This window comes from Harpia harpyja, chromosome 20, assembly GCF_026419915.1.
Source record: "Harpia harpyja isolate bHarHar1 chromosome 20, bHarHar1 primary haplotype, whole genome shotgun sequence".
Lineage (NCBI taxonomy): Eukaryota > Metazoa > Chordata > Aves > Accipitriformes > Accipitridae > Harpia > Harpia harpyja.
Window position 1 is genome coordinate 2,168,859 of NC_068959.1, and position 25,780 is coordinate 2,194,638.

General features: G+C 38.6%; 1 protein-coding gene across 1 annotated transcript; it reads right to left on the minus strand.

Moving 5' to 3' along the window:
• Positions 1-1,948: 1,948 nt before the first annotated feature.
• Positions 1,949-25,780, minus strand: RAD50 (RAD50 double strand break repair protein). The gene is made up of 26 exons (XM_052816691.1): positions 25,754-25,780; positions 24,527-24,706; positions 24,039-24,122; positions 23,645-23,796; positions 22,823-23,008; positions 22,458-22,662; positions 21,914-22,042; positions 20,975-21,140; positions 20,075-20,268; positions 19,291-19,497; positions 17,167-17,349; positions 16,811-16,968; positions 15,741-15,916; positions 14,800-15,037; positions 13,706-13,895; positions 12,653-12,779; positions 12,221-12,414; positions 11,903-12,013; positions 11,238-11,330; positions 11,035-11,148; positions 10,102-10,229; positions 9,054-9,278; positions 5,796-5,881; positions 5,229-5,371; positions 2,767-2,900; positions 1,949-2,413 (listed from the first exon to the last, which is right to left on the minus strand). Exons 2-26 carry the CDS (start codon positions 24,653-24,655, stop codon positions 2,227-2,229), a joined length of 3,939 nt encoding a protein of 1,312 aa, XP_052672651.1. The 5' UTR covers positions 24,656-24,706; positions 25,754-25,780; the 3' UTR covers positions 1,949-2,226.

A 25,780-nucleotide genomic window follows, 5' to 3' on the forward strand; every position in this document is an offset into this window, starting at 1 on the left:
GGGCTGATTAAGGCAAAAACGTGCCCAAACTACTTTATAGAGGAATTGCAAACCATGGCTTTAACTTGGGGCAAAAAAAGGGCACAGAATTCACAAAAGCTGGGGAGTTGCTTCTGAAGATAATGTAATTCTTCGTGAACTGGGATGTATGTGTCATGCTAAACTAAACAGGTAGTACAGGAAAATTTGAAAATTCAAAGTCATTTTTTTTTCTGTTGATTATATCTTTAAGAAAATTCCCCTTCAGGAAGTAGTACTAGAGTCAGTGAAGCTTCTTCTTTAAAACTGCAAACGTAATGCACGTTAGTAGCATTTTCCTTTGCCTTCTCTTCCCCCCTCCTCCCCAGTTTGGTGTTAATTGCTTTTTCAGGGGATTGGTGAAAGAACGTAATTGCTAGGAAGTCCCATTCATTCGCTTATCTTTGAGTGGTTTCCCGATGACTGGGGCCAACCTGACTCTAGTGACTTGCAGTTTCAGAAAATTCAGGTGGAAATAATCCTTAGTTCAAGCGTTCAGTTTCTGGCATTACCCTTTAAGGCACCTTCTGCCAAGTTCACTTAACTCTCCGGCCACGTAGAAGGCAGAACATCAGCTACTGAGATGAAGAATCAGACCCGGGGCACTGCTGGGTTTTGTCTTTTTTGGTGCAGATGTCCAGACCCTTTAGCAGGTGGGGTGGGCGGTGGTATGATTTAACCGGGGGGCTCAGCAGAGCCAGGAAGGAGCCACGGCACAGCCCCCGTGGGCAGGCAGGGCCACGCTTCACCGGCCCCATGGGCAAAGGCCTCGGGGCAGGTCCCAGGGCTGCCTCTGTCCGTGGTGCTTAACCGGCCCCGCGCCCTGCCGGCACCTGCCAGGTTTGCCCGCACTCCTACCCCTGTCCTCGCTCGCTTCGTCCCCGGGAAATTAGTGAAAAAGGGATTCCCGCATCCTGAAGCACCAGGAAGGCAGCGTGCAGCTTTCTCAGGCTCATTCCTGTATTTGCTAAAGACAAATGTCCCGAAGTTACAGAGATTAACCTTTTTTTTCATGGTGGTTTAAAGATTCTTCCTCTGAAATTGAGCTTTGGTCACACGCTGTCTGCTAAGGAGGTTCAGCCTATCACTGCTGTCTGCAAGGATTTAAAGAGCTGTAAGTCCAGCTTCTGCTTGTGGATGTGTAGCCAGTAGCCAGAGTTCAAGGTAGAAGAGGTGCCCCCTTACTTGGTTACGAAGCAACAGAGACCCAGAAATCGCATCCCTCAGGGCTTGCATGGCTTCAGAGGCAGCTAGGCATGTTGCTGAGGAACCCTTGTCTGAAATCTCAGGACTTGTCATGATTGGGTCCTTTGCATTTTGAAGCGTGCCATCGCTGTTGGCTTTCCGTTGTCATTCTGAGTGGTGGGTTCCCTTTGGCCTGCGTTCTGCAGGGCCGTCGGGTGTTGCTGTACCAAGAAGAGCTTCAGGAAGAACTCCAAGTGGTGCAGGTGAAGCTCAGCATCCACACAAATTAACTCTCTAAGGCATTTTTGAATCATTTTCACAGAATTTGATTGTATCTCATGGAGAATCAGAATATGACATAACTCTCAAAAATGTCATCATCTTAAAGCAGCAGAGAGGTTACGAGCAAAGAGAATATGGTTAAAATATGCTTCTGTCATCCATTCACTCATTCATCTCCTCAGAGATGGGACTTTCCTTTGTTCTAAAGAAAGCTTTTATACTTTGTGAAGATTCTGTCTTTGAACAGCCAGAGTAATGTTACCTTGTAGAGAAAGTAGTAAAAGTTCTCTCTGAAGCTTGTGAATTTTGTGTAGACAAGGCGGGTAGCTACAAACATGCCTTGACTAGAGATACAAATCAGTCCTGAACTTGCCATAATGCAGTGATGGAGAGTGAGCCCTATTCTATCGACAGAGCTGCAGCTGTTCCAAAGAACCTGTATCTGGATCTCCCCGGCAGGACATACACAAAGAACATCGCAACTTTATTTTCACTTTTAAAGCATAAAATACATGTAAAAGTTAACCGTGTTGTATTCATTTCAATTCTTCCAAATCATGGCGATCCTTAAACCCAGGCACAGAAATGCATAGAAAGAGAGGAAGTTTAAAAGTCTAATAGTTTCAGATTCTAGCTAAAATTATTACAAATCTTCAGTAGTATATGATAGGAATGCCTTCATTTGAGCTCTATCAAGTTAGGCAGCTAAGCCAGTCTATAATACGTAAATTACTTGAAATTCTAATGAATGTATGAGCCTAGGGAGCTGACGCTGCATTTCATGATCTCAGAGCACTGGTCAATGTTCTTCTTTATCCTGTAGAATGTTTCCACGTATTCAGAACGGCCCAGAAGTTCAACAAAATCTTCATCATGAGTTATCACCAGAAGCTGAAAGTTACGCTGTTGTGAGCGGCTTTTTATTATCCTACAAAGAGATATTACTTAGTGTATGTTTATCTAAATCGCATTCTAATTTTATAGAACTAGTAAATACACAGTACAAAAATATTTAACTATTGACAACAAATGACAGGAACTGTCAGGCAATCTAATGCAGATTAGCAACTCTCTTTACCCACGTAAAAAAATCCCCAAATTATTTAAGAAATATTTTTCCTCTTCCAGATAAAGGATAGGGAATCTAAAGCTACTACTTTTCATGTATATTTGCAGATGCCAACAAAGATATGCCATCTTAAAATATAATTCACTTCTGCCGACTACTATTAACATTTGAAAATAATCCATCTTTAAGCTTCACAAGAAGAGATCACTTACTCCATCAGGGCATGTGCAAGAGACTCTATGTTTTCTCGATCAAGATTGGTAGTAGGCTCATCTAGTGCCAATATGCCACAGTTGAGACAGAATGTTTCTGCTAGAGCAAGACGAATAATAAGAGAAGCAAGCACCTAAGGGAAAAAAAAAAAAATCCACACCAAAATCTCACTCTTTGAAGTGTTTATAGAGGAACTACATGTAATGTGCTATTTTTAATGCTATTACAAACCGTGACTAAAGTTTACATAACTATGTGCTGACAGTTCACAAAATGACAATAGCTAATTAGTTACTGAAAAACTACATTAAAACTTCAAGTTTGAATTGAAAGACCCATTCTACAAAATACCTTTGGAAAAACATCAGAGAAGTCAAATACTCAAAATTCAGGAGATATTGGAAGTAAGGATTCCATTCTGCGGTAAAGATGCTATGACATTGCCACGTGCATTACCCCTACTGCAGCGGGGATGGTGGAAATTTGTACGTGTACCACTAAGTTTGAGTTACTGAACTCCTGACTACTTACTAAAACTGAAGATAGTAGGATTTACCACCTTACATGTTAGTTTTGTATTAACATGCCTAACCATATTGTTATTAGATCTCCTGAACTAGTGAAAACTACAGAACACTCGATGGAAACTGTGCTGCCAAAAATACTTTCCAATTATCACGACTGCTGGCATCGCAGTTCATGATCAAAGAATTCTCAGAATATAAGCTAAGAAACTGTGAACAAGTTTCACTCTCATTTACATAGGACTCAAACGTAACACCCTAGACTACTTTAGGAGAGGACACATTTTTTGCCTATACTGCTGTTTTATAAGATTGGGATTTCCCCCCGAATTAGTATGGAATTTTCAAAACCAAGTACACATCTACACTCATGTGGGAATTAATTTGACAGTGTTTTTCATACTCAAGCAACAATACAGTATTCATCTCCTCATGAAATACCCTTTCATTATTCTATTGCTGTACGCACTTAAAAGTACTGTGTATCATTTTGTTCGATTCCTTGATTTCGTTTTCTACTATTGTCTGTAATATCTGGTTGTGGACAAGGCCTGGCTGCCAATGGAGTAAGCAACAAAGTGGGAACTGCTACTCTGGAGGCAAGGAAGTAGGCAGTTTGTTCCTTCAGATAATGGCAATTCTTCCTCAACATCAAAGAGATCTAAATCTGTTGCCATCATAACCCTTTCAGCTACTGCAGAAGAAAGGGAGCCAGAAAGCTCCAGCTCCCACTGCAGAAGAGGAAGGAGAACATATCTCCCTCATAAAACTGCAGTGTCCTTGGGCTAGGTTGTCACTGGCATCTTGCACAGACAGACTTAAGTGTTGGGGAGAGCTCTCCAGGTCTATTTACAGTGCAGCAGGCACAAAGGACAGGCAGAAAGCGTTCCAGCAGGGAAGAAATAAGAGCAGCCTTGGCTGTATTTTTGTCCCTTTCTACTATCTCTGCATTTAGGAAGATCACTTGTTCTAGTGGAAATGGTTCATCTAAGGAAGAAGCAGAGCTTCCTGCTGTAATACTGCAGGTAGGTTTGGTTGCCCAAGCTGCATAACCGATATGCCAATTGTCAGATGGCTACAAGCATTATGGTTTTTTTTCCATACCTCAGCCCTTCTTAAAAAAAAAAAAGAAAAAAAAAAGTACAGATGGCGATTTTGGAAGCTGATTGACAAGGCCGGTTCTTTTCTCTTGCTTAGGAATATTTTAGATGCTCTGTCGTAACATAACAGACAGGTGGAAACAACTCTCAAGCCCCAACATGTGAAAGAAGTCGTTAACTATGACAAACCTCTGATCACTGGTACCTTCAAGGCAGGTGTGATATCAGGCCACTTGGCCAGTGTGCATTATTAAAGTACTGAGACAGCTGAATGGCCAGACTGCAGAGCTGCTGGCTGACACCGACCAGACAGAATGAAATGCAATGCCTGAAAGTGTGGCACGGTATGATATTTGGTGACATCAACTGAAAGGTTATATTCAGCAGCATGGGAGAGTAGCATAACTTGGAGAAAAAGAGGTCTCATCACACTTAGAGGTAGACGCAGTTGTGAAAAGAAGACCAAGGGCCAGTCCTCAGGAAGGCAAAAATATGGGAGCAAGTCAATAGACCCAAAGCTATGGGAACCTTAGTGGTAACTAGCAAGAGACAGACTAGGAGGATTTCAACTTGAGGAGAGAGGGAAGTTGAACCCTTCTCTCCTGCAGGAACTCAGATCGGTCCCCAACTGAAACAATGGATTTTGGCAAAACAGGTTTCAGAATCATGTATTGCATACTGTCAGCACCAGATATGGTGAAGGGAAGTTGTACAGAACTGTAAATCAGAGTTGGAGCCGCCTGTTCTTCAGGGTCACTTCAGAATGCATTACTCTTTTGCATTCACCTGAGTCAGTTTTCAGAATCCTCTTTACTGCGTACTAAAAGATGCTATTACCTTTTGCCCAGCACTACATCTTCCTCGCATATCCAGTGCTGTATCTCCCTTTATCATTACTACTCTATAATTGTAACTTCTTCTTTTATCAGAGGCTGAGACATTCTCATCTGCATCAGAACGGATTTCTATATATTCAATATCTGAAAATGGGAAGGAGACAGTTTTCACATTATCAAAAATCTTTAAAGATATCATAGGATTAAACAGAGCTGAGAGGTATAATATGCAGTAACCATCAAAAATTCTCTTCAGAACTCCCACTAATAGATACGTCTTTGAAATTAATTTTTCCAAAATTGAAGGAATGAACTCATGCAGTTCCCCTGTCTCAAGGAAACCGTAACTTTGGAAAACATAGAAAAGGGAAAATTACCTCTATCTATCCTGTAACTAACTACATAATGTGTAATAAAGATCACAGTGGTGACCAACAGATGTAGCCTTTAGAATGGAGCCAACTGTTTTCAGATCCTGGATTTTCAATATTTTGAACAAACACTTTTCAGTATGCACTGCTCAATATCAAATGGATACGTATGGGCAAAACTACAAAAAATTACATACCTTGTCCTCTGTAGGTGCTTCGCCAAAGGTCACGAATTATTTTGTTGATTTCTTCCATCTTCATGCTATGAAATGTCATTATTGCTCTAAAGAACAACAACAAAAAGTGCAAATTGTTATAGGTGCAGCCATGGACTGCTATGGACTACAAGAGCTTTAAGGACGGCAGCAGCTCCTTTTCCATTCCCTAAATATTTTACTAGAAATGTACTAGAAAGCACCAGTTCATTTTGAACATGTAAGTATCTAAAGATGAAACACACTCTATTGTGTAAATAATTCTACTCTCACAAACAGCTGTGTCTCAAGAAGTAGGAGAGTAATGAAGACAAAAAGATTTGCATTCAGTCACTCAATGGAGAGCAAGTTTACCTGACTTTTTAAGAGATTTGTAATTTGTGTGTGAGGTGTATTTTCAGACTGACACCAAGAAGACAAATCTGATGTTAAGACTTTCAAAGCAACAGTAGTGTTACTCATTGGCACAGTCCCCCAACAGTGCAGATAACTGGGTCTCAGTAGGAAAGGAGAGCCTGCGAATTTTCCTCAAAGAATTCTGTATCGAGAATATGATTTATAATTACCCAAACAGATGTTATGACTAGAGCTACCTTTTTCTTCAGCAGCAAGAGTAACATAGGATGTCATTAATAATTTCCAATTTAATTTCCCCAATTAATATATCGACATGACTTCAGATCAATTACAGATGATTCCTTATGAAAGCATTCAAGAAAGGACAGGATGCTACATGTCTAACTTGGCTTTTTAAAGAAAAAGTACTCTGTAATGAAAAAAATGCTTGCTCAATTCATGCCAATGTCTTCTTTCAAAAAACATATGGTGGAAATAAAATATACTTCTGAAATGGACGGTTACATATACTCTTCCTTTCTCCCCTCTTACAGGAATTATTTCCACCTGTTCTGGGGAATGCTTAAGTATCAACTCTCATAGGGTTTGTTAAGTCTGAAGAAAGAGGAAAGTGTTTTCAACTATTTACTTACTTAAACCCAAGAATGCATTCCTCACCAATATTTATCATAAACCTCTAAATATTAAGTCAATAAAGATCAACTATAGCACAGAACACCCAAAATGTTGGTCTTCCCAGCTACAGATAACAGCTTTCAATCTCTGGCCATTAGAGTTAACGTTTCGTCTCACCGATTTTTCAGACGATTACCAATAAGTGATGCTTATCTATTTTTCTTGAAATTACAAGACTGATTTCCTGTTTTGCCTTAAATAGAAACAATAGATGATTTGATACCACACAAAAAGATTCTGAATTCTAAAAGGGAAATTCTTGGAGTGCATTTCCATTTAAGCTGAAAGGGGAGAATTATATATGCTCTAAACAATTTAGATCTCCACAAAATAAATTTTGGATTAGCTTACATTCTGGTATTATGTTTAATTTTATTTATTTTATCATTAAAACTGCTTAAAACAGGGTTCCTCTAGACAGTCTTTTCAACTTGGAGAGTTCTCATCTATGTAGTTTCACTTCTTGACTGTTATGCTGTACCCTCAACCACATTATTGCTCTTCTGTGCTCCTTTTTCCAGCGCTCCTAGACCCTTTTAAATACAGGAGACCAAAATTCCATACTATATTCAAGACATGGGCCCATTGGGAATTCATACAGTGGCCAAAATGTTTCTTTCTTTCTTTCTCTTTTTTGTTCTGACTATTCAATTTATCTTTCTGTCACTGAGCACCAGTTTCAGATTTCCTGAAACGTATCCACTGATTCCAAGATCATTCCCCATTGTCCATGAAGTTGCAATAGCTCACTGCAATTCAGTCATTATAATTGAACATACAGGGTTTTTTAATGGAGCCATATGTTTTACTTTGTACATGTTTACAAATTTTGAGATGCTATTTTTGCAGTCAGTCCAAGACTAGAAAACAAGCTTCCAGAGGAAGCAGAAACTATCACAAAGTTTACTACACTTTCCATCAAATGCAAGACATGTTTCTTTTGATCTTGCCTTCTCTAATATAAGCACAAAATGACCCCCACTGGAAAAGGAGAAAAAAACCCCTCTATATTGTAATATTCTTTAATGAAAACACAATTGTTTACCTGAGAAGATCATCATGGGGAACAAGAAATCTACCTGACATATCTTATCCATGTTAAGATACAACCAGAAGATGCTAAAATATACTGCTATAGAAATGAAAGTAGTATGAGAGACTATGCAAGAAAGACCTGGGTTAATAAGGAAGGATTTAAACAGAGATTTCACTTTTCCTAAACTTGTACTGTGGAGTTTATGTATTTTGAGATAACATGTGAGAGAGACTTTTACGAAACACATTCTCCCAATTATGCATTGCGTATCCTGTAATACTTTCCTCTACTTCTCTCAAAAACCATCAAAATTACAGGAAGAAAGGAAAACCATCAGCAGTTTTGGGAGACACACGTACTAAAGCTTCCTAAAAATGCTTTCAAGCGGAAAAAAAAGCTACAGAGGAATAGCGACAGAGGAACAGCCTGCAGCTCCACTGGCTTGTCCACATGTTTTCCTATGAAAACCAAAGTTGAATGTGTTTATCGCCTGGACATTCTCTAACCGGTACAGGCAACACAGCAAAAGACTACTTCAGACCAAGAATTCAGCACAGAAGGTACAGGTGGGTGATGTGTTGGGTTCACTCACTATTATTGAATGTGTTTATCGCCTGGACATTCTCTAACCAGTACAGGCAACACAGCAAAAGATTACTTCAGACCAAGAATTCAGCACAGAAGGTACAGGTGGGTGATGTGTTGGGTTCACTCACTATTATCTCTTGACTTGAACTGTTGCATTGCAAATATGAGTCCTAACACGTACAACCATAACTGAAAATAGGTCCTACAGAGAATTGGGAATAAAATTATAGTGATCACTGGACTTACCTATGACTATATTAAACTCCAGTTATTAACATCAATACACTTACTGTATGTATATTATATACATTAACTTACAAATTTCCTACATCCTACCAATCCTGTGCAGTTTGTAGTATATTTTCATTAGTTTATTTAAAAAGGCGTGCCTTGTTATGTTATCTAAGCATTTAAATGCCTGATTTTATAAAGAGAAATAATTATATATCTCAAAGAATTATATCAATTTACTATTTCTAAGTTACCTCCAGAAGTCTGAAATTGAAAGCTGCTTTTGCATCAAGGTTATCAATAGTAAAAAAGCCTAAAACATTTAAGAATTACCTTCATATGACAATACTTACTTATCAAGAGCCTTGTAATAAAGGTCCAGATCTTTGTTCACTAGCTCTGTTGTTCTCATAACAATCATCATCTCCCTGTACTTTTCCTCTGCATCTTTGAATTGTGACTCTCGAAGTTCCTTTTTAAACCGAACAATCTCTTCCTCAAATCCACGTTGTCGACCAAGTGCAACATGATGGTTTCTTTTCAGAGATTCTATTTTCTCCTCTAAATGTTTCTGTTCACTGTGAAACCATAATTGATATACAAGTCTTTTGTATTTAATGTTTCACAATTTTTTAATCAGGGTTCTGATTTTGAGTTTATGTTAGACAGTAGCTCATTATATTGTAAATATAAAGTCTGTAACAGTTAAAATCATAGTACTAACGTCACTGAAATTAAGAAATTATTGAAATAAAAATAATTTTAAGTTTCTTAAGAACATATTCAAATCACTATTCTGAGAGGGAGAAGCAAGTTATCAAGTTCAAATACCAAAGTGCTGTATGCAGAAACGTAGAAAACAGTGAATTTCGTAGGTGGAATTAAATTAGGATACTGAGCAAAATAAGATGAATTAATTAGGTAACCGCTAGAAAACTAAATAAATAGTTCACACATAAGAACCAGCATAGGGCTAATTCCTTTTCGAAAGTGTTTATTATCAAAGCAACTAATATTAAATGACTGAAGTAAATACAAAATTTGCTGCTGAGACCTAAGTGAGCAGACTGAAATGGAAAACTAAACATTCTTATCCAGAGAATTATTTTTTAAACGTGCATTTAGCAGGGGAAGTCATTAAAAAAACAGATTAGATTGGTACAGGTATGGGCAGACATGCACATATATGTATTTCTAGCTAGAAGCACTATATAATTTCACCGAGTCATTTATGTTGTCGTCATGGGGATATTACGCAAACATGAGTTTGAAGGAGGAAGTGGTCTACAAGAATGGGGAGAAAGGTGGGCCAGGAAACACACTAAAACACAGTGAATATAATACTCAGATATTCAGTGAATTCTTGTGCAAAACATGCTGTTCAGTTTTGAAGGTACTTACTTCTTCATTTGCGGGACTTTCATTTCTCCCATCTCCTTCACAAGTTGTTTTATATTGTCTTCAACTTCTTTTAGCTCTTCATTCCGTTTCCTCAAAGTAAGATTATCCTCTAACCACCTTTCCTGTATCTATCTCCACAGAAAGTGAGAAGTTGTATAATGTTTCAGTATATTGATTCTCAATTACAAAGTATGAGTTCTGCAAAACTCCAAAACATGCTGCAATCGTAAAATAATTGACAACAACGAAAATTATCACAGTGAGAACTTATCTTGTGCTAGAAATAGGGTATAATGGAAATCAGCAGTATTATTTCATATTTCAATCTGAAATAATACTTACAGTATTTATTGTCACAGGTGAACACAAGAGTGATCCTGTGTGCAAATATTAATCAAGGTTTCAAACAGGGCAAGTAATTTAGGGTGAGATTTAACAAAGTCCCCCATCTCAGTTCTACAAGTTAGACAGTAAGTGGTGGGGTAGAATGGGGAAACACATCTTTCCTATAGAGAATGTAAACAGTATTTGAAATATATACACAGGAATTTAAAGTACGTGACAAAATCTGGAGTAACTAGCAACTTTTGGTATCTGCAATTTGGTACCTTACTTCAGAAGGCAGGTATTCTCCACACAAAGATACTTTTGAAAATGCTGGCTACTATCCCAACAGACTTAACCCTTTTGGAAATAACACAAAATGATACTTAAGAGATAAAACTTTTTTACAATGTATCTACTTTTGCATATACAAACCTCAAGACTTTCTTCAGCCTAATGCATGTATAGCAGCTATTCTGACTAACAACTGATTAAGTAAATTAGGAGGAGACAAACTCTGCACCGCTATGGACCTAGGCAGACTTAAACCAAAACCAGAAATTATTTCAACTGCACAAAATATACTTTACTGTAAAATAATATATCTACCTTTTGAGTGTCAATATCTTGTCGAATCATTTCCATCTCCTTACTTATCTTTTCCTTCTGTTTCTCGCAGGCGGCTAACTGAGAATTTACTTCATCAAGTTCAGACTCCTTTTGCTAAAGAAATAAAAAAAAAAAAAAAAATTCGAGATTTAAACACAAGAGTGCTTTTAATGTCAAATTTTATGGACTGTTTTTTAGGTTACCTTTTTATAGTCTTCTTTTCCTTGTTGAATATAGTTTTCAATTTCTTTCACATACTTGTTTATATCCTTAACTTTCTCTTTTATGCCATTTATCTGCAGGGAAAAGATTTCAAATGAAATGCAGTCATATATCCAAGAACTGATACGCTCTGTAGCAACGATTAGATACTGGATAACACTACTGTGAAAGTACAATACCTTATCATAACTGCCTTTAATTCACTAACAAAACCTTCAGCTTTTGAAATCCAGACGCTCCTTATTACTATGAAAATATTTTCCAAAACAAACGGTAAATCACTCATTTGTGCTTACACAAGAAGGCCACTTCACCTGAGAAAAACAGGTTTGTCTCTTGGCAAGGACAGGTTACAGTCATCCTTAATATTGCTCTTACATCTATTGGGAAGGGCTTTTAATACCATTGGTCGCTAAATATTGCCAAATGTCCCTAGAAGCCTTTTGACAAGACTGTCAGCGGTTAATAACAACTGAGTTCATCTCCTAACTTGGTTATGTTCCTTTTCTTCCCTAAAAGTTGCACCAATCTAGAGCGTCTGCTGAAGTCACTGTTTCCTAAAAACGAACTCATTGCCATGGCTTCCAGCCATGCCTGAAAACCAATACATAATCCTATCTCCCAGCTATGCCAAAAGCAAACAAACCTTCTCTTGGGTTTCTTTATTACTTGCAGTCCTTTTGTTCATTAGATCCTCCTTCTCCTGCTGCAGTTTTTCTAAAGTTGCATTCAAAGGAAATACCTGTTCTTTTGCTTCCTGAAAAGTAGTTGGAGAAAGTCCTTTTTTATTTTCCCATTCTGTTAAAGATTAACAATTTTTCATGTGGTAAAAAAAGTCATGTGGTTATTTGCTCGGATTACAGACAATGTTAAAGATTTATTATTCCGCGCCCCCCCCCCCCCCCCCCCCCCGCCCAAGCCAGGACAACAAAGCTAAGGGTTAACAATTAAGAGTATTTCCTACCTTGATCTCTCTGCATAAGGACTGAACCTCAGTGGTTAATTCCACTGTTTGTTCCTCCAGTTGTCGACGATGCTGCATGCTGCTGGAAATCTGAAGTTTCTCTGCTTTAAGCTCATTAACTGCACTCTTTAGCTGCTGAATCTGATTTTGCTGGTCTTGCTTGAGTTTTTGATTTAACTCAATTTTACCAGTAACTGCAGATGAAAACAAACACAGAATGAAACAGTCAATCTTTTATTAAAAACATTTATTGTCTTCCTTATGAAAATTTAACTCTAAATTAAGCTAGTATGACCCCCAAAAATCAAAACAACAAACTATTAGAATACAGTTATTTCAGAATGTAAAATAAGTAAACTAAAATTTTAATGGCAGGAAGTTTGGAACATTATTTTCAATATAAAAATGAAATACCAGTTTTGTATGACCTACCTGTATCCCACAAGTGTTTTTTCTCTTGTTTTTCATGGCTTACTTGTAGAACAGTTCTACTTAAATCGACCCCTAGCAGCTTAGCCTCCTGCTGAGCAATTTTTCGTTCAACATCCCTAATATCAGTCTGAAAGTATGAGGGAAAGTACTATTACTTTTGTGTTAGTGTTTAACAATGTATTTTTTATCTTTGGCACACAAGAATAAGCTTGGGGCTTGAGGCACACATGACTCAAAAGACCTTCAAATTTATCTCCTCCGCTGGAGCAATGTCACATCATTAGCAGTAAGGTTGTGTCAGCCCACAGGCTGCTATAAACTGGAATACCTAATTGGTATAAAGGATATCAGTCAATATGGATGGATGGGCTTTTGACATCCCCAGCCCACCTCAGAACAGTTACATGTGCTACCTGTCCCTGCGATAACGGAATTGTTGAAGCCTCAGGAGTTGCTGCCATCTCCCACCTATGAAATGCTCTCAGTCCTTTGCCTGGCCCCAGGTTCTCTGCATAACTGTCCCTCTCATGGTTCTTGGTCAAGCAAAGATTTTATGTTGGTAATAAAGGCATCAAGACTGTTCAAAACGGCCTCCTACGTCAGAATAATAAAAAGTGTAGGATATCCATTCCCCTTTACCATATATTCAGATGACACAGAACAAGGAAGCACATGTGACAAGATTCCAGAAAGTACTCAGAGTAGCTACTGAGAATACACTGAGCTATAATGACTATGAAGACTGAAAAACACTTTGGCACACTTGTGGTTATGCTCAAGTTCTGGATTATACATCTTTTCCCAGTTACTATAGCACAGAATTGAATGAGAACTCAAGGGACATTGTGGTCCCCAAAAGAAAAAATCATTACATAAAACTTCAAGTTTTGTTAGTACCAAGATCACCTATGTAATGCTGCCTTTTAAAGTATTTTTACTTTTCTTGAATAGTCTTAAGACCTCAAAGTTTTGTTGTATTATTGAATAACTACATATTCAAATGCTAGCAAGTGAGCATCATTTTATATATTAAAAGAAATTACCAAAGCATACCTGGTACCTTTCCATTAGTGTTATATCCTGTAAACGTGCCTTGGCCCCATCCTCCTCAGATAAAGCTGTCCGCAAGAGTGATTCCTGTTCTTCTATCTCACCCTTCAGGCCTGTTAAATCCCTGTTTGCATTCTGTATCTTGCTCCTCAAGTCTGGTATGTCCCTATCTTGGAGTTCAACTACAGTTCGCCTTAAATAAAATAGAAATCCATAAAATTTCCTTTGTCAAAACCAGCAGCATGAGTTCAAGACATTCAAGGTAACAAAATCTGTGATACGATTTAATAGTGGAAGACTAAATTTAGCCAAAATTGTAGCCCCTTAACCTTGCCCACATTCAATTAAGCTTATATTACATACCCAGCTAAGGTAATACATCCCTCATTTTAGACAGGTGAGATGAAACAAACAAGCAGACAAAATCTCTTTTGGTTTTTAACTTAATTACAGCAAGTGATCATGAGAGGGTCTAAATCCATGGTACAAGAGTGCCCTCTTGTGAAGGAAAGGTCTACCCTCTAACATACATTCTCCAAATTCAGAACAATGGTCTGCAAATTTCCTGAGACTAGAGCCTCTTCACTACTGGCAGGAAACCTGCATACTCTAGTCTTACTTTTAATGCTGTTCATACACTAAGAAAAAAAAAACCAAAACAGGACCCTTGACAAAAACTCTTTAGGTGTAGTGTTATTTGTTAATGTTTTGGAGGGAGGCAACAGGTAAACATTTCAGTAACAACAAAACCAGCCTGTCCATTTTAAATTACAATGATAAGTAACAAGGAAGGGAACTGTGCCTGTATAGCGTAAATTATCAGTAGAAAAGTAAGTATACAACCACTTTTTCTGCCTCATTCTCACGAGAAGCTCCAAAGGACTAGAAATACCAAAAATATAAAATAGCTAATATTAAAGTCCAAATGAGCAAAGAACAAATGCTAGCAAAATATTTATCTCCACAATAAGATTTTTTTAATGAATTAACTAGCCCTAAAATAAAGCCTCCTTGATGTCTGCATTATTTTTAATAATCAAAAAACAACCATTTGAAAGAAAACAGCTTGCAACAATATGGTTTGCTAAGTACTTTACCTAAGTGGTTTAAGACTCATCATTTCATCACGTTTTTTCTCTTTTCTTTTAAGCTCAGACTCTGTTGACTTCAGTTTGTCCGGAGCAAGACGCAGCTTAGACTGCAGATCACTGATTACATCTTGCAGTTCGGCCTCTGTTTGAAAAACTCTTTGACAAACTGGACAACATGACTGGTTCTCCTCTGTCAGTTGTGTAATGAACTGTGAATAAACTGCAGTGGCTCCAGCAAGCACAGCTGGTTTAAAAAGAAACAAAAAACTTTATGTTATACAAATAGTGCATAATCAGTTCTAAACTAGGTATGTATTTACCATAAATGAAGACAAAATTATAACCCACAAAATCACAACGGTAGGAACCTGACATGGCCCTAAGTGACCTGGTCTGAATTCAGTGCTGCCCCTGCTTTCAGCAGGTTGCCCTAAATCACCTCCTCAAGTCCTTGTCAACCTGAATTATTCTGCAAGTTTGTTTTATTAAACCATGCTCATCCCTCTGTAATTAACGGTGGAAGTGAGTACTTCCTTCAGAAATTACTTTCTTTTAGTTAGTAGTAGGCCCTATGGGCCAAACCCACACCAAACGGCTGGTTCTGTACTTGTCCTCACACCTGGCAGATCCAAGCACTCAAAGCATTTCCTTAGGTTTGAGGAGGTCATGATCTACATACACAGTAAGCCAAAGCAGAAACTTCACTTACACATAATAAGAGAATTAGCTGAAAGAATTAAAACAACTGATCCTGCTTAAATGTAAAACATAAATAGTAGTAAAGATAAGGAAAATTTATTAAAAAATAGTAAGATTCAGTAATAATCTCCCTTAAGTCAGTTTCTGTGTCTATTGTTTGTCCTGCACAAGCAACAGACTGTCTCAGTATCTGTGACTTACATTTAAAAAAGCTTTAGGGAAAAAAGTAGAGCTATATATAAATTTACCTCGCTGTTTTGAACTCTTTTCAATTTCAACCTGAAGTTTGTTCAGATCACTGTCAAAATCTTGGCTTCCACAAACATCAAAAAGTTTTGCTTCATGAAGGGACAACTGCTCTTCTTTTTTTTTTAGCTCATTACTGACATAAGTTTTATGATATTCTACCGATGCCAGTCGTTTGCTGAAACATCAATGCATAAACTCTTTTATTACAAAAACCCAAAGATTTCAAACTGTTTAAGCAAAAACAAAAACATGGGAAGTTAATCTGAAATTGATATTACAGTGCTGTTCACCAGTTCTTCTTTAATGATTTTTCAGGAAATCTATAGCGTCAAGTTTTTATTTCTTTAAGTACAGCATAAAGCATTTAATTTTAATTCCCTTTCGTTTTCTAGATGCTTACTGACGAGAAACTAATTTCTAACGACAAAGCCATACAAAACTTTATAGACTAATACAATATCAACTTTTTTCCCCTACAGCAATTATTGCTTATATTATTGAACCTCTTATGCAAAGAATGTTAGCATACTTCTACTCATGTTTCATACTTTTGATTTATGCAGTATTCTTATACTTAAAATCTTGGGTTTTTTTTTTTTTGTGGAAGTTTAATGTGTATCAGTGCATAGTGTGCTGATGTTACCTACTCCTTCTAACAACTTGTTTTATATAATCAAATGAAATCAGGAACAGATAATCACATGTGAACTCGATATAGCCACTAACCACTCTGTGACTTACAAGAAAGTCAGAAGACCAGCAATTTCCACCCCGGAAGCACATTCATTCAGCTAGGATTAGTATAAACAATTAAGGATGTTCCAAAACAATATTTTGCTATCTTTTTTCATGCTGCCTTTGACATACTACAAATGTTGTGATTTTATTAACTAGCACAAACTATGTCAGCTACACATTACATAAATTCTGCAGGATGCTTTGATTTTGCAGATACCCAAATAAACAATAATGAATTAAAGTAACAAGTATGTTAAGCATATTAACCTTTCTAACATTTAAATTCATAATTGCATAAATACTTATGGTGACATAATCAATTAATACTTACTTAAGGTCAGCAAGATTATCCCTTGTCTGATTAATCTTTCTATTTTTGCCATGAAGCCAGTCTTCAAGTTGGTTTTTATTTGGAAAGTATCCCAACAGTGATGTCAGTTCATCAGAATGTCTTGATTTTACTTTTCTGATCTGCTCTTCTTTGTCTGCCTGGGGAAATGAAGCATTTTAAATTAATTTTTTCATATCTTCAAGTTTATGTCACTCAATGCGTTCATGGAGTTAATGGCTTCTATGGAGTCAGACAGGAGCTTTACATATGATTGTGGATAAACACCTGAAAAATACACAAATCTTGAAGGGACTGTATTAATTTCATGTCTTATGAGATGATGATAGAAAAATTACTTTGTCTTTCTTCAGCATCTCCATTTGGGTAATTGTCATGGTATGTAGATTCAACTGTTCCATCTCTTGATCCAACTTCCTAAGAGCTTTGTCCAGGTTTATTTTCTCATTTTGCAGAGTTCGTACTTCTACTTCAAGTGTTTCTACATTGCTGTTCTTCTCAGCCTTCTCCAGCTCATGTTCCTAAACAAAAATAAAAGCCCAGAAGACTTAAATAATTACACTAATCAATAAAGCTCTAACTAAAGGAAACAGAAGACAGCTCTTAAGCTGCCTGGTAGCAGTATTGTTAGCTGTTACAGGAATGACACAGGATTTGTAAAGAATACACGAAAAAGGACAAAGGCTGTGATGTTGGCATGGCAAAAGTAAAGCAGATACTGGATGCACTGTTCTGAAATGTAGTACTGCCCCAAGTTGCTCATGCTTCTACCATAAGCCATAACCACATGACTTAGCTTCAGAAGGCTCACTCGTATTGAGTTTGCGTGGCAGGTTTTGGTACTGGGGGGGCTACAGGGGTGGCTTCTATGAGAAGCTGCTAGAAGCTTCCCCTGTGTCCGACAGAGCCAGTGCCAGCCGGCTCCAAGACGGACCCGCCACTGGCCAAGGCCGAGCCCAGCAGCAATAGTGGTAGTGCCTCTGGGAAAACAGATTTAAGAAGGGGGGAAAAATCCCTGCGCAATGGCAGCTGGAGGGAGGAGTGAGAATATGCGAGAGAAACAACTGTGCAGACCCCCAGGTCAGTGAAGAAGGAGGGGGAGGAGGTGCTCCAGGCGCCGGAGCAGAGATTCCCCTGCAGCCTGTGGGGAAGACCATAGTGAGGCAGGCTGTCCCCCTGCAGCCCAGGGAGGCCCACGATGGAGCAGATCTCCACCTGCAGCCCGTGGAGGAGCCCACGCCGCAGCAGGGGGATGCCTGAAGGAGGCTGCGACCCCGTGGGAAGCCCACGCTGGAGCAGGCTCCTGGCAGGACCCGTGGCCCTGTGGAAAGAGAAGCCCACGCTGGAGCAGGTTTGCTGGCAGGGCTTGTGACACCACGGGCAGCCCACGCTGGAGCAGTCTGTGAAGAACTGCAGCCTGTGGGAAGGACTCATGTTGGAGAAGTTCATGGAGGACTGTCTCCTGTGGGAGGGACCCCATGCTGGAGCAGGGGAAGAGTGAGGAGTCCTCCCCCTGCGGAGGAAGGAGCGGCAGAGACAAGGTGTGATGAACCGACCCCAGCCCCCATTCCCCATCCCCCTGCGCCACTGGGGGGGAAGAGGTAGAGAAAATCGGGAGTGGAGTTGAGCCAGGAAGGAGGGAGGGGTGGGGGAACCTGTTTTACAATTTGGTTTTATTTCTCACTACCCTACTCTGATCTGATTGGTAATAAGTTAAATTAATTTTCCGCAAGTCAAGTCTGTTTTGCCCATGATGGTAACTGGTGAGAGATCTCTCTTTGTCTTTATCTCAACTGAAGACCCTTTCGTTATATTTTTCTCCCGTGTCCAGCTGAGGAGGGGAGTGATAGAGCAGCTTTGGTGGGCACCTGGCCGCTCTACTGTACATTAAATTCTGTAATGTACTTTTACTGTACATTAAATTTGGGATTATCCTAGTGAGGAGTCTAGAAGAAACACCGTCAAGCACTGAATTCATACACCGCTAACAAACATAAAATATTTGGCTACAAAGGCATAACCAGCTGTTCAACTGGGACGTAAAATGCTTGTAACTTAATAATAATTCATCAGATAAAACGCTTATAACCAACTAGCCCATCTCACAGACAAGTTACCTGGAAAAATACATGTAGTATAGCACTTTAGGTCACATTTTTCTGGCCCAAGAATGTAAGGCTGACTAATCTTATGATATCACCAGCTGTGGCTATTACCCTATTTATAAGTCACCAAGCAGAATCAGCATATTCTGTGCATGCACTGTACAAAAACAAAGAGTGAATAGTCCCTGCCCCAAAGGGTGCACCATCTAAACAGACAAAGCATAGAAAAAGGTATTAAAAGGGCAAAAACGCAGCAGATGGAGTAAAGGTCAAGGGTTTTCTTTGGGTTTTTTTTAATGATAAAGCCAAAAGTTTTTACTTCAAACTTCTATAAATTTTTCAATAACAGTAACTTACTGTCTTGACAATCTCCTGGTCCAACTCCAGAATTCTGTCTGAAAAACCCTCCAACTGCTGCAATTCACATTTTACATTCTTCAGCTCAGCTTGTTTCTTATTTTGAATGTCTGATTTCAGGTCAATGGTTCTTTCTAATCCAGTTTTCTTGTCTCTTATTTCATCTATCTGTTTTTGTTTCATTGCTTCTTTTTGTGCAAATTCTCTCTGAAAGAAGTCAGCAATAATATACTCATTTTTTTCATAGGAAAACAACATTTAAAAACACTTCTTCACACTAGCTTACAAATATTTACCACTGTAATACAAGACGTTGAGATACTTAGATAACTAGAACTTGTCAAAAATTTTCTGCTGAAATATTTCGACAGGAAAATGCAGATGCATCATACTGGTAGTGTTCTGCGAGAGCAACTCCATTTTGAAGATGACTTCAACAAAAAGTTGCTTATTTTTAAACCAGTTGCCCACTGTAATTCTTCCTCAGGCTTTTCAGCTTGTCAGTGATCTACCTGCATGAGAGGGCTGCTGAGAAAAACCTATCTGAAGAACTGCCTGTTCAATAGCTTTGGCAATTCAGATCACTTGATGACCACTCTTAGTTCCAAAACTAATTTCCACGGAAAGATTCAGGCAACCCATAATAAAGAATTCTAGAAGAAAAAAAAATGGCTTCGGTCCCCCCCCCCAGCATTCTTCCTCCCAGCACCATGAAGACACGTATGGACCAATAACACACTAATAACCAATACTAACTACATGACTAAACCAACAAAATCCTTACCATCAAACGATTTGCAGCTTCAGTATCTCTTTCTTGTCTCTCCTTCAACAACCTGTGAAAACTGGTAACGTGCCTTTCATTAAAAGGTGCTCGCTCAAAACCATCTAATTCCAGCTGTGCTGCCAAAGACTGAATTAATGAATCCCTCATTGTGATGTGTTCTTGGTGACGATCTGCTTGCAGTTGAAGACGACCTCCACAAAAAGAAAATGTGACATTTAAAATGTGAAATTAAATGTGAATTTAAAAGAAAGCCTCTTAAAACACTAAAAATTATTCTGATAAACAAACAAAGCCCAAACATATTTTATGTAAGCATATACTCTGTCTCAACTACTACAGCTTTACTGAAATTCCCATAGTCCATCGAAAAGAGAATACACAATGTATGAAAGAATATTATCCTAAAGCCCTCTGACTAGTCCCCAGCCCCAACCTGAGACACTGAGCATGCCAAGCATTCTGCTTTCACGTTTTTCTTGGTTAAGACACATTTATACAATCACATCTGGTTAGCAGTCATTTTCATCACCCAAAGCAGTACAAGCACAGACAGTGAAAACAAAGGTGGTGTAAACTGCTAGGCTGATGTTGATCTATGCCACCTAAGTTATCTATTTGGAATATCTTTATAAAGAATGGTCTGTTTACAAACAAAGGTACTACATGTTGTAATTATAGCTCAGAACAACAAGTGCACATTAGAAACTCCAGGAGAAGAACGCTAAGATCTGTCCACCTGTGAGAGTCTCATACCATACTGTGCAGCCCACTCCAAACTCATACACATTTCAGGGGTTTTGTCTAGTTCAAATCCCTTAAATTCTTATCAGCAGTTCCATTTCAGATCTTAATTACATTAAAAAATAAATACAAGGTTACAGATGAAGTCTAAAATACCTCGTTCAATAAGTAGTTCTGATTTCTCACTGTTAAATCTCTGGCATTCTTTAGTGGCTCTATCTAATTCACGCTTACAGTCTGATAATCTCTTCTCCTTCTCCCTCACTGTTCTCTGGTGGTTCTGGTATCTATCCCTTAGTTGTTCATCTGTTCCTTGAAAAACCTGTACACCAAATACAATACAGAATAAAGGTAGCTTTTCAACTAATTTATAAGCCGATTAATGATGTTTTAAGAAAGAATCGTGTCTACTGTAACAGAATTCAAGAAATAAGACATAAACACCTCCCACACAGAATTTCTATATTAAGACACATATTAAGAAAAATTAAATATGCTACAAGCAAAACTGGAAAAAGAAAAAACTATTTTTCTTAGGCTGATAAAACAAATGAATTTAAAATTTTTACCATTAAGGAATTTCTTTCCATTTTTCAAAATAGTTTTAAATGCCTTGTCACAATCACAACAGAAGACTGACAATTATTTCTTATTTTAAGAGAAAGAAATAAAAAGTCTCCAGGGAGATGAATAGTATTAACGTCAAGAGCCATCCCATACTGGTCAAAACAAGTGCTGGCTACCATCAACATACAGTGAGAGGTAGATATTTTCAAGTTGCACACCACAAGGCATTGTTACCAATAATTATCACTTTTATGAAAACTTCTGTCAGTATTTGCCTTCCTGGCAAGCTAGTCTACAGTGAAGGGAAAAGTTACAAATAGCAATTTAACCCAAATTACATAGAAACTAATACAGCTTTATTGAGCCATATTTGCCATATCTGGTAATATCAAGCAAGCTACACGGGCTATGAAAATGTTCTTTACCAACATCTAATGCATAATAAAATATATACTTAGTTCACAGGGTAGCAAAAGACAGACTGCTTCTTCAACAGAAAGGATGGCAGCATGGAATTTAAAAGGCAACCTTTTCCATCTTCTGTTGCAAATCTTGATTATCTTTCTCCATCTGCTTCCTCCTGCTCTCCAAGGCTTTTACATCATTGTCTAGCCTCATTACTTTTATGAGATTCTGTTCAACTGCTGCCAGAGAATTCTGCAAAGAAAAGAATGCTGTAAGTGAAATATCTCACCAGCTTATGAATCCCATAATCAATTGTTCTACGGTTAGTTTAGCTTTTGTTTTAGTTAGTTTATAATAGTTTTAGTTACCAGCTAAATTTGAGAAAGAGAGATTTTAAATTAAGCTACAAAAACCCAATGCTGCTACAAGAATTTCACAAGCTATGTTCTTAAACCTCCAATGACTGTTTACAGATTAGACCACCATCTGCCAGCTTTGTTGAGGTATGCTTGATTCCGCTTCAGAACAAAGGATTAGATAACACAACAGAAGATTTTAATCAAGAAATTCGTCCAGCTTTCACATTTTGCTGTGTTCTTTAGTACTCATGTATTGTTTTGTATTAAAGTCTGTATTAAAGTCTTAACGTAATTGTCATGCAAATTACCTTTAGAGGATCAAGTTGACTCTCAATAGATTTTACATTCTCCTTAGAAGCAGCCAGTTGAGCCTCTCTGTTGCTAAGATGATTCTGGATTTCCTGTGCTTTTTCTTTATTCTGTTTTAGGTATTTCAGTTCTGTCTGGCACTCTTTTACTTTCAAGCTTTGCTTCAGTCGTACCTGACGGAGAGTTTCGAGTGCTTTAATATACCTTAAAAAAAAACCCCAAAACAACAAAATTTCAGATCCTATTGGCAATATAGCAATACTGATGTATGAAACAATGCCTTAGACATTTTTGTTAACACCTACATTATGAGAGAAGACATTTTCTTACTTATTTTTTATTTAACTACAGTAAAGAGAAAAACCTTGTTGCTGAAAAGATCTCATCAAATTTTTGCTTCAGGGCCTTCCCTTCACTTAATGGCCAGTTGGATTCTTCTTGGTGGCAGAAAATGACATTGTTAATCACCGATTTGGAAACACCAAGGGCACTGATCATCTCTCGATCAATTTCTGCACACTTGGAACTGAGACTGACCTTCTCGCCATGCCTATGTAGCACAGATAAAGAAAATCCGCAAAGAAGTTACTAGCAAGTTCTTTTAAAAGAAGTAAACTGCATTTTTAACAGTATAACCTCATTGTAACGTACCGACTCAAAAACTTAATGAGTAACCATTTTTAAACATTTAATTACCTTGTTCAACACATGCATTCAGCACTGTCAATATTTGTAGTCAAGACTGTTACACATTTTAAAACTATGCAGAATCACCAGAGAGAGCAAAACCAATCTTGAATGAAGTTAAGTGAATATGACTCTTAAATAGTGGAGATTGGAGTTAAACATGGGCCAACAATGATCTGAAACTGAAAATGGTGCTAAAGAAAGTAAAACCTACATACTCCACACAATGCTACTTTCAAACCATATCATTATTAATACAATTTTCAAATAAATGCAAGTTAACAGATATAAGTAGTTCTTAAAGTAGTGGCTGTCAAACGTAGGATTTTTGAATCAACTAATAGATAAAGTGATGAAACTACATAGCTTTAATCTAAAAGCACTGGTAGCTACTTCAAGGAATACATTATGAAGTTTTCTCTTTTATACTTAAAAATATACAAAACCCAAAGCGATCTTCATGCCAAAGTAAGGAAAAAAAAAAAAAGTGACAACTTACTTTGTTCTAGTAATGACAGATTCAAGTGTTTTAAATTCTGTTTTCTTGCCTTTCTGGGTACAGACCATGGATCGCTGGACAGCTACGAGCTCTCCGTTTACATCACGAAACTGTAATCGAATCTGAGCTCTAACATCTGTTTCATTGGCAACCTTTAATAGAAACAAAAAAACTGAATAAGGGAAATTCTTCGCAATGTCCAAATGAATATGTGCCTTCCCAGCTGTAGGTAATGTTCTAATCTCCCCCAACTCTCCGTTATTCCTGAAACAATACAGTCAGCTCATGTCTGCCTAGAACCTGAACATCCCTGTCTTCATCACAACCCTGAGCACAGTTAAGTATTTTTACTTAGGAGTGAACACACATTAAATCTAGTCACCATGACTTTTACCTTTGGATCATGAACAAATGAGTTCCCTTTGGTGCCAGGAGGAAAATCTCCAGTGGATATGTATTTAAGACATTCAATGATAGTCTAAGAAAACAGAAATAAGTATACAGTTATAATGGCAATTTAGAATAAACAAGATGGACTACAGGCAAAACCAGTAACAGCCCAAATATTTACAAGTGAGTTAAATATGTGAGGAGAGAGAAATAAGAAATAACATTTTATTTTTTAAGTATCATGAGACTATGGTACTTTGCAAAATCAGTTTTAATCAGGATCTGGATCAATTTCCTATGAAAAATATCAGCCAGAGCTCTGCAAAATCCAGCCATGAAAGCAGATCTCTAATAATGCTAAACAACACAATATTTACAGTGAACAGCAAGATTTCTGCGATATTATTAATACCTTTCTGTAAATCATTATTCATATTTTGAGGCCTTTCAGACCTATTTACAGTTCAAAACCAAACATACAGTAAGCCTTACCGTTTTTCCTGCACCATTTGGTCCCACCAAAATAGTTAACGGATGAAAGAAAGTGATAATTTGTTTGTCTTTATCCTCTACCCCAAAGCTCCTCACTCCGAGGATACTCATCTTCTCAATCTTCGACATTTCTGCAGAAGGTCTTCTCTCCCAAAGTCAGAAGTGTAAACGTTATAAATCCTGTAAAATAAAGCTTCGTGAAAAATCTAGAAGGCAAAAATCACAGCATATCACTGAAAGCTGACAACACATCTATACAAGCACAAAATATGATGAACAGCTTTAAAAACACAGCTAAGGCTCTTCAGTCATGGCTCAAGGCACAGAACATATGAAGGCAAAAACTCATTTGTTTTAAACTGAGAAGCTAATCAACTCCAGGTTAAGAGAAGTGCCATACTATTTATCATTAAATCAAAACCAAAAAATAACCCAAAATAACCCTTTATTCCACATCACAAAACCCACGCACATGCTTTCAGAACGCCCCCCACGCAACAGAGGCCCCGATATTTTTTCCCCTTTAAAAATCCACTGTCGTCCTGCAATACCCAACACTGTGCCAGCTTCCCCACCGCCTCTGTTTCTCACAGGGCCGCGTTCCAATTTGAATGGGACACCCAGCATTACCTTTGTCTTGATATGAGGGGGAAGAGAAAAAAAACAACCAAACAAAAAAGCAGGAGACTTCGCAGGCAGGGCCCAAGGCCTGTGCACGGGTGGGAGCTCCCACGGGCTGGGGTAACTGATGGAGACAACTCCTACCCTAAGGCCCCTACTGACCCGCGGTAAACACGTGTATTTCAAGCGTTTATGTATGTGTATTTCAGGTATGTTTCCTATGGCCGAAAGAGCGTTGCTCGGTGCGCTCCCACTCTCCCCTCACGGCTCTCCCCTGCCCTCCCCCGGGCCCAGCTGCCTCCTCAGGGGAGGCCCAGCGGGGCTCGGCCCCGCCAGGCCACCGCTGCGGTTGGAGGCGGGCGGCAGCGGTGGGGGGGGGGGGGGGGGGGACGGGACCGGGCGGCAAAAGGGCATTTCCCGGAGAAACCCCGCCGCCGGGGCAGAGGTGGGCAGCGGGAGTTTCCCACCCGGAGCCCCGCGCTGCAGCGGGGGTGGGACATTTTCCAGGGAGAGGCGATGGCACCGCGGCGGGGGCGGCCCTTCCCCTCCCTACCCACCGCCGAACCCCCGAGCCCGCCGCCTGCCCCGCTCCCCCAGCCCGGTCACCTCAGCTCGCCGCTGCTGCCGCCGCCG

Bases quoted from the DNA above. Each gene is read 5' to 3' on its own strand.
- RAD50 (XM_052816691.1), bottom strand. From the start codon at position 24,655: ATGTCGAAGATTGAGAAGATGAGTATCCTCGGAGTGAGGAGCTTTGGG. The intron at 23,009-23,644 runs GTAAGTTGTCAC...TGTGCTACATAG, and splicing joins TCTGTCATTACTAGAACAAA to GCATGGCGAGAAGGTCAGTC. The intron at 2,414-2,766 runs GTAAGTGATCTC...ATCTCTTTGTAG, and splicing joins CTTGCACATGCCCTGATGGA to GATAATAAAAAGCCGCTCAC.